Consider the following 9,735-nt stretch of genomic DNA (forward strand, 5'->3'; position numbering starts at 1 on the left):
ATACCTGAAGAAGGGTACTTGTGCCCAAAAGCTTGCAAATAACTTTGTTCCAACTACTCAGTTGGTCTTATAAAAGATATCACATCTACTCAAAGAACCTTGCCTGAGTATGAACACCCACTTTGCAAATGGAATACAGAGACCTCTGAAGGAGTCTTGCCAATATCTCCATTTGTTACCACTTAAGCCTGTATTTTATTTTTAAAGGGACTGTGAAGCTAAAACTTTTTTGTTGTTAGAATGGTGCCTGTTGTGAAATTAAACTGAATAGTTTAAATTGGCCGCTAAAAAGCTTTTTACATACTAGTCAGAAGCACTGGAAGCCATCACACCAATAATTTATTTCCAACAAGAATCCCTGAAATGTAAGGTGTAACTGCTACCATCACACAGTCAGGGCAGCAAGGAAACTGAAGGAACAGTTGAGCTCAAAGGAAAGACACAGCCAGCTGTGCAAAAATCTGGTGAAAGGATTACAAGTTCTCAATATTGTGTATACAGCATTGACAGAGCTTTTACTAAAATCTCTGTAATTCAGTTAAACTATAGCTTCCCCCAGCTCCTCCAGTGGTAGTGGAGGGAGGTACGTGTGAAAGCGAACATACTCTGATCTTTGTTCAGCTTTTCCAGTCTGATGCTCACAAACATAAAATAGCCATTGTACCAGCTATAATATAACTCTCTTTCACACATCACAACTAAAATGCAATTGTAGGAGATTAATAAAAAATACTGCATGGTACAGGTGCCTGCCTCGGGCACTCTGGTCCTGAAGTAACACATTCAGCACTCTGACAATTCCTTAGCATGGACCTTAGATTCTGAAACAAATTTTGCAACCAAGGATTGATTCAGCATCAAATTCCATAGCAGGATAAGTCTTCGCTATGCTAGGGATTTGGTCCAGTCAATTGGACCCTGAGCTGTGTTACCAACAACGTCCCAACATAGTCCAGGCAGTGACAGTGGTTGACTTTGTGTTAAGCCACGGTGCACATTTGTGGTGCTGTGCAACACGGTGCTGCCTGCAGCCTGTGCTTGAGGGAGAGCAGAGGACTGCAATAGCAGTTAGCGTTCTAGAACAAAATCATACGTGAGGGGCCAGTCCTAGAACAGAATAGATTGGCAAACAGAAGTTAGTCAAGGTGCATCAGAAGAGCTACATGGAAGCCAAACTGGAACAGTTTCAGGAACAAACACTGGCAGGAGCAAGAGGGTTTCCTTCCTTCTAATACAGCACTCAAATGCACATCAGCCATTAGCGATACTGCCAAGTAGCAAATGCCCAGTGTTTTCAGTAAAAGTAAACTTAACCCATCAAATGTTACCAGGATATTTTGAGTATGGATATCAATTTTGCCCATCCTATCCTTAATCTAAACAGTAGCACTGGCTAAGCATATGAGAATTGGAAAGTAAAACCAACTTAAAATGACAATTCAAGTTGACTGAAATGTAGAAAGAGTGTATTAAGCATACATAAAATGCAGCATTATTTGCTGCTTCAGGGAAGCGCAGTTTTAAAAGACCATATCTATTAGCAAAGTGATTTTGTACATGTTAGCTTATAGGAGTATTGTTTGGCTTAGTGCTGCAGAATAGTGCTGAAAGTTGTGTCCAACTTTTCAAGAGGGAAGGTGTGGATGGATGAAATATTTACCATGGTGGACTTCAGATTCAAATCCCTAAGTCAGGGTAATTTTGCAGAGTCTAGTGGACAGCCACTCCTCAAAAGAATGAGAGAGACAACTCTACCCCTCCAAGTGAAACCAATGTAGGGGTCTTCTGTCTGCTACCATAGAGTGGGATGAGGGGGGGTTGACATTTGCTGCAGGCTGTTCCTGGCCCCATTGACACCTAAGGGTAAGGCAGTGTAATACAGTGGTTCCCAACCTTTTTTATACCACGGCCTGGCAGGAGCAGGATGGGGCACGCAGAGCCAGCTGCCTCCCTCCCAGGGTTGCCCTGCCATGCAGCTTTAACACTGGAATTTCAGTTTTAACCCTGAAAGCTGCTTGCCCAGGTGGACAGATGAGGGTCTGAGCAGAGGGCTTGTGCCACAACCCGGCAGCCAATCTGCTACAGCCCAGTGGCTGAGAACCTCTGCTGTAATATACTGTTTCCTATCCTGGGACAGCTGTAGTTTATCTTTTCCTTGTCTTAGTGTAATATGCATCACTACACAAATCCAATATAAATTATCCAGGGTAAATTAGTCTGTCCACACTTCAATTTGTGGCATCCACACGTGCCAACCTATGTATAATGCATATACACAGCATTGTTACATATGTGCCATGTGACTCCCAACTGCAAAAAATCATTTCCTATTTGATGTGCATATGCTTTTGAAAACCTGAATAAAGTTTTATCCAAACTGAAGGGACTGGTGAGTTTACCCTGTCAGTTACTGCAACTTTATTCTACCAAACTGGCATGTGTATTTATAAATATCCCAAACAACTTAAACGCCTGAAGTAAAAAAAAGCAGACACAGCATTAAGCACCCATTGATCAAACAATCTTTAAAAGAAAGGAATACAAAAGCAATTTTCATAAGACATTTACATTTCCCAAAAGACAAACAGCAAACATTGCATTCTTCTCATATCAAATATTGCACAATGCCAAAAATAAATAAGTTCACACAGAGCTATCATAAGTCAGAGGAACACAAGTATTCCTTCATGTCTTTTCTCATATGGATTGATGAACTTTAACATAGGTTTACTTTCTCCATTAGGCACAGCCTGCAGAATCCATAAAATGTTTTCTCCTCACAGCCTCACATGTCAAATTTATTTTCTTCATTGTTGTAACAAACTAAGCTTTGATTCAAACAGTTTCATGATGCATTTTCCATAGGGAATGACTCTACTTTCATTGAGTCCATGGCAAAATTATCCACTGATTTTAGTGGAGGCAGGACTGGTCCCACAAGGGAAAATGTTGGTCAAAAATTGCTCCAACTGTCTCATACTTAAAAATAAATAGAGAGCTGGAGAAAGATACAGCTGAGGGAGAAGTGGCACATGCTCTCTCACACTGGCCAGCTAGCATATGTCAATTCTAAACTGGATGGCCCACCACCTATGAGGGGAAGGAAAATTTGGCCTCACTCAGTCCTTAAGTCTGTCTGCAAACCCATCTGCTGTGGTGGGTGGGATTTATGATTCACACTTCAACATAGGGAAGTTCTGAGCTTCAAAGAGAAGGAGACTCTAAGCAGAGATTTAAGGGCTATTATTAACTTAAGCAGCTTGAACAAGCATAGCTCATCTCACTCCTAAACTCAGCATTTGCAATTCAGTTGTTGCAATGACAGTCCAACAGGTGGCAATGCTAAGATTGTTTGGAAATGCTTTCTCTAGTTGAGTTCAGATGAACCCGTTAGAGAAATCATGTTTGACAGTCTCCTGAGGGTTGCCCACAGTGAGATCCCTCATGACTTTGAGTTGAAGCAGTGCCTAAACTAAAGTCCCATTGCCTCACTGCCTTGCCATAATCTTTCCTCAGAGCTGGCAATTTCATGGCACCTTTCACATTTTGCTTTTTACTTTCTGCCTTCTTTGTAATCTCCACCACACCCTTTAGCTCCTTCCCTACCCTCCTTGGTGCCTGGAAAAGATGCGAAAGCAGTTTAATTCCTGTAATGCTGCATCGCTAATTTCAGTTTAGGAGCAGCACACAGGGCAAACCAGGGAAGCCAGGGTGTTGCTGGATAGCTTGCAGGTTAGGACAACATCAGAGCACAGTGTCAAGGAGCTATATACAAAAAACAGCAGTAGCACGGGCTGAATAAGGGCCATCAGGCCCTTGGATTAACTTCTTCAGTTTTATTTTCTTAATCCATTCTCCTTCATTCACCCATGGTATCAATTTCCTCATCAATAAGCAAAAAGACCTTTTTCTGTTCACTAGAATAGTGGCAGGGACTTGACCACTGTAGCTGTCTGTAGTCACTGCCCCTCCACTCCCATTCAAAGGACCAGAGAGCAAGATGCTGCAAACTGCTATTCAGAGTGTGTAGTGTTTAGAGTCACACCTGGTCACTGGACACGGGACAGTACGTACATGTAAAGGATTGTGCAGCCTGTGGCTTATAAGGAAAATCCTGCATTGAGAAGGGAGTTTGTATCCGAATGAGAACTTAGCTGCATTTCCTGATCACCATCCCCACCCATGCCCTGAAGAAAAGTGAGGTAAACAGTGAAGTACCTTTAATGCCACCCTCCACAGCAGCCCAGACGTGAGCTAGAAATAGAGCACAGCTATTGCTCCTTCTTTGCTCCAGCTCTTCAGCAGGTCCCTCAAGTGGCCACATACTGCATTGCAGGAGAGGCAGAACTGCAACTCTTATCCTGTTTGCCTATCTGTTGGGTTGTGGGAGCCCAAAAGAGCAGCACAGGCATTAGATCAGCTCCTCCTGAGCCCAGGGTAAGGAATAGCTTCTCTCCTCCACAAAGACTCAGGGGGGAGGGAGGAGGGAGAGAAGCTGAAAATCAAAAAATTCTCTAACACTGGGCTGAAGCAGCCACAGGCAGCTCTAACCTGTGTCAGCTGTGGATCACACCCAATGGGCCACATCACCCAGGGACAGCTAGAGCCCATTGTTCTTTCCTCAGCTGTGGGCCAGGGCAGAATTAAGGAAGGTCTCAAAGACAGCTTCTCTGTCCCCTGCAACAAGGGCTCATGTGGTTTCTGCTTTGTGTGCCATTGGCATGGTAGGAGGGGTGCAGAACAGAGAAGCCCTTTGTGAAAGTTTTACACCCTCAGGCTGAACAGGTGAGATGCTGCTACTGCAGATTAACCTTGCCAGAAAGGATGCTTAGGGAAGGCATACCCCAGACAAAAAGCAAGAATTAAACACACAGCTGATACTGGTAAGGGGGATGCATTTAGGAGGAGATCAGCTGTGATAAAGCCTAAGCAAAGAGCCTCAGGATGTCTAGTGAGGATAATCCAAAGTGCACAGGGGAGAAAGAAAGGTAGAGGAGCATTGCATATTCTTTTCCCTCATGCAAAAAGTCAGCTTCTTAGATGTAAAGCAGTGATTCCCAACCTGCGTGCCATTGTGCCTTGAGATCAGGCATGCACATATGATTCATAAAATAAGCCCACAGATTTCATATAGGAATCCATAGTTTTAAAAGCATTCCAATTTGTAGTCTTTCAGAGATCTTTGCTACAGAAGAATTGCTCTATTATTTTTTTGTAATCAAAAAACAAGTCAAAACTAAGAGCTTGCAATTTCAAAGGGGTACCTTGAGTCTAACAAAGGGTGTCTTGAATCTAAAAAGGTTGAGAACCACTTGTTTAAAGTAACAAAATCCCCAGAAGACTCCTAAGCTGCTGCTTTGCGCCCAAGAGCAAATCCATCTGTCACTGTCAGGGGGTTTTGCATTCCCAAAAGCAGCATACACGGAACCTTGCAAACAAAAAATCCCATCCAGGGACAAAGGGGAAGAGACAATTAGATTAAAATAATGTACACAAGAACATTTGCTTGCATAAAGTAGTCTTCAGAGTCCTTTCGCAAAAACCAGTCTAGCGATTCCTTCTTGAAGAGAAATCCTAAACCACCTGGGATTTGATGCAAATGAACCCAGTGTCCAAGTTATAGCATATTCATTGGTATACTCGTTTTGTGAAGCCTGTAATGAGTAGTCCTCAAATAAAGTCTCAAAGAACTTTTTGCAAAAGAACATTAAATCCTTTTTTTAAAACAATTCTTATTAGAATAACCAAAGGGATGTTTGCTGGGATGCTCTTGACTGGGGAGGATTAGCTCCTTATCTTGATTCAGAGCTGTCAGAGAGCTCATCAGAATTCTCCTTGTCAATTCAGATGGCTTTTCCTTAAAATTCAGAAGTACAAACAGCCTTCAAGAAAAAAGGCACCAGAGGCTGAGAGATATCTCAGTGAAAAAAAGATACTTGAGGGAAGAAAATAACCTTACTTCCACCTATAAATAATTGTAAAAGACCCAAAAATATCACCCCCCTCCCTCCCCACACACTTATACATGCTCTAGAAAATCCCAGATTCCAAAATACATTGAGATTCAGCGACCTCTTGGGGGCACAGGTGGAGGAAGAAGGCTTTCACTGCTTACAGGCCTGCAACAAGACACATAATAGGAGCATATCAGAAACCAGGGAACAGAATTCTAGAATAGCAAATAATCTTTAATATCTAATATAAGAACAATCTACATTGTGATATCTAACATATGTATTGCATGCTAGTGATTAGCTAGGACTGGCAGCAGCAGGACAACTAGGAACAGAACCCAGGAGTCTGGTATAATACTGGCCAAGTCATTTGTTCCCTGTTCCTTCTCCATCTTTACATAGTTGCAATAATACAGTAGCTGCCTGTCTGCCAGGAGGGTTGGGGGCTGCTTACCGTCTGTAGAGTACTTTGTTAGGGTAAAATGATAAACTTATATAGCATCTTTCTTCTGAAGATCTTGGAATGAAAAAGACAAGAGGGATATAATTGGCCCCTGCAGTTTCAAAAGGGTTCTGGCTTACTAGTGCAATAGCTGAGCTAACATGTAGAATTCCCTGCTTCTGAGGATGGTCAGCAATTGTATCTGGATTACTGTAACAGCTGAAAAATATCATTAATCTCTGCAGTTATGCAAGGTAGGATCCCCAAGATGGACTACACAGATGTGTGCTGGTTTAATTAAAGGGTTGTTTTTAAATCAAGTTTGTAACAGCTTATCTAAACATTGTTAAAAGCAACCCTTTAGTCAAAGTAGTGCAACTTTTGTGCTGAGATGAGACGAAACAAAACAAGTCTTGCTCAGAGTATAAAGATAGCTCACCCACTGGAGGGAATTCCTTCTGCCTACGATGAGTTCTTTTCAAAAGGATCAGGTATTAAGAGGAAAGATACTAGATTAGTTGGATCAGTCTAATTCAAGATGGAACATGTTATGTTCCAGGAACACAGCACTTATTAGTTTGGCTCACACACTAAAAGGATTGCTGCAGTCAGATTACTAACTTGGAAACCAATTCTAAGTATTATGGAGGAGCAAATGAATTCCACAATTTATTAGCAACATTTGCTTCCTGCAAACAGCCTCACAACTCCTCTGAAAGGATGCATTACACATGGAGTTTTCCGTGCTGTTCACATCATGCTATGGATACCATTGGAAGCTTGTGATCAAGCTCAGTCATATGCATTACCTGCTTGCACCTCGGGGAGGCACTCTTGGAGGCCTTTCAGGCAGAGTGAGAGGTAACCTCTCCAGCTGTGGGGCTCCTGGACTGTGGCTTCTCTTGGATTCTGGGATTTCATTGTCCTACACAAAAGAAAAGGAAAGGGCAAAAGAACTAAGTTTATCCACATCATTCACAACATGCTAGCATCTTAGATCTCAGCAGGGTAGGGATACTGCTGGACATCCAGGGCTCAGGTTCAGCAGCGACTTCCAGTTGCTATTGTGATCACAATTTTTGATTCTCCCTTCCCCCCACTCCCAATCAGTGCCTGGGGCAGTTGTCCTGTTCACACTGCCCTAGTTACTCCACTGTTAGATCTCATCCTAGCTAGCAGCCTCAGAGGTTCCTAGTTAGAGTGTTGCCCTTCTGCTCAGGATCAAACCAGATGCCAGCTTTGGGAAGCCATTTTTCCATAGGTCAGATTGTCAAGGGCTGTGGAGGTTTTCACCTTTCTTGATAGTATGGGCAATAATCAGTTTCCCGGGATCCTTCCAATAGGCAATATTCCAGTTACTTTTGTCAATGCAGTCAAAGCACCGGCAGAGCCTTCATTTCCCCTGGTTTTACTGGTGCCGTGTGTTCTTAGCATTTCTGGTTTTGTGCCTTCCAGATGTGGCATGTGAGGTTTTGGCATGGAAGATTTTTCAAGCTCTTTGGTTAATGGTTGTCTGCAAATACAAGAGACTGGACTCAAAAGCCTAGGGGACCCCTTCCAGTCCTATGTTCCTTCAAGAGTCCACTCCCCACACAGGTATATCACCTTCCTTGGAAGGAAACTTTGGGACTGGACAAATAAGCATGTGAAAATCCACTTATAATGTAACGGAGAATATATTTATATATGTTCTACAAGGAGCATTGTGCCTATGACCTGTGAAGTCCTCTTCAGCTCTATTATTCTATAAGGCATGCTAGGTGCTTTGTGGAACAGGTGCTCAGGAAAGATCCCTGCCTCAAAGAGCTTTCAAATTAGACTACAGATATGAACCAAGCGAGAGGTAAGAACAGATGTGGAGAGGGTTACATTCACGAGGATGCACAGAGGCCCATAGCAACCACATTTCATGTTAGTTTGTTTCTTCTACCTTTTACAGCAGAAGTGGGTAACTTTGTTTTAATGAAGATCTAAAGCTGCTTTGTAATTTTGTAAGTTTTGTTAGTAGAATTTTTTTTAAATAGTGCAATACAAGATCAGACCCAAATGCACACTGAAGGCAAACAGACAGTGTACAACAGAGCTGAAAGCATACCTCGCTGTCACCTTCCATTCCACTACTGCCACTCATGACGCTTCGAGTACTGGATCGGTTACTTGCACTGCCTGGAGACAGTAGGAGAGAAAAAACAAGTTAGTTGTTAAATCTCATACACTTATAGGGAAGTTACCTATGGAAAATTCATGCCAGTTTCCCCTTTATGTCTTAATGCCCATTGAAATGGTCAGACTGTAGACAGGCAACACTAAACAATTTTTCAATTGTAGAGGAGAGACCTACCACTCACAAGCCTGTGTCATGTGAAGCAATGTAACTGTTTTGTCTGGTGCCCTGCTGAAAACTTGGAGGACCTCTATATGGAGTATCAAATGAAACACATTCAAAGTTGCAATGGTTTCGGTTAGTGTGGACAGACAAAAAGAGCAGATCAGTTAGAGCGGGGGTTTTCAGCCTTTTTTAAGGAGTGTACCCCTTCTGGACTGTACCCCCTTCTAGCTGGGGGGGGGGGGCTGAAATCAGCACCTCCCCCCACTGCCCAGCCAGCTGTGGGGAGGAAAAAGGGGTGGAGGATGTGGGGCCTAGGCCTGGGACCTAGCAGGGATAGGGAGGAAGCCAAGCCAAGCCAGGCCCAGGACTGGGCTAAGGCTGGGGCCTGCTGTACCCATCCCTTCCCCCATGCCCAGGGTTGTTTCCCAGCAGCCCCTGCACCGAGAAATCTGTCGCCCCCAGCCCCAACGCGGCCCCAGTTGTCTCCCCACCCTGGCACTGGCCCCAAACTGCCTTGGAACCCCAGCCAGGGGCCGGAGCAGAGCCAGTCTTGGCTGAACCACCAGGCTGGAGGGGACAAAGCCTCCGGGACCCCACACCCGCCCTGCCAGGTCCTGCACAGTCAGGGTGGGGCATGGGACAGAGCCACGGTTCGTTCGGGGGGTGCAGGGAGGGGTAGTGGCTCCCACCACTGCGCACATCCCAGGAGGACATGGGACGGGGGGGCATGTGCCCCCAGATCTGTGTAAGGTAGGATGGGCTGCCACTGTAGGCTGTGGCCAGAACAGCGCCAGGCTTTTCCTGGTTGGGGGGGCGGTTTGTGCTGTGCTCTGGGTGGGTGGCAGCGGTGCTGGGGAGCAGGGGGGGGTGTCGGTGGGCTATTGAAAATCTTGGGGTGGCTGCAGCCCCCTCCCAGTGCCACAGCTGCCCTCCACAGTGCAGTCCACCCTCCCCCCTTCCTTCCCCCCCCCCCGCGAAAAGCCTGGGGCCCGCCCCTCCCCCCCCTCTAC

At 44.6% G+C, this 9,735-nt stretch overlaps 1 protein-coding gene across 1 annotated transcript in view; it reads right to left on the reverse strand.

The window, feature by feature from the left end:
* Nucleotides 1–5,091: 5,091 nt before the first annotated feature.
* The window catches only part of PIK3AP1 (phosphoinositide-3-kinase adaptor protein 1), a gene marked incomplete at its 5' end in the record, with an annotated part of 96,972 nt that continues 92,328 nt past the window's right edge, over nt 5,092–9,735 (reverse strand). The window contains 3 exons of the mRNA XM_019502103.1: nt 5,092–6,119; nt 7,206–7,321; nt 8,492–8,562. Of these exons, the coding sequence (XP_019357648.1) occupies nt 6,065–6,119; nt 7,206–7,321; nt 8,492–8,562 (242 nt within the window). The remainder of the gene's footprint in view (nt 6,120–7,205; nt 7,322–8,491; nt 8,563–9,735) is intronic.

Source organism: Gavialis gangeticus, unplaced genomic scaffold, assembly GCF_001723915.1.
Source record: "Gavialis gangeticus isolate Ggan-Ray unplaced genomic scaffold, GavGan_comp1, whole genome shotgun sequence".
NCBI classification, from domain to species: Eukaryota; Metazoa; Chordata; order Crocodylia; family Gavialidae; genus Gavialis; species Gavialis gangeticus.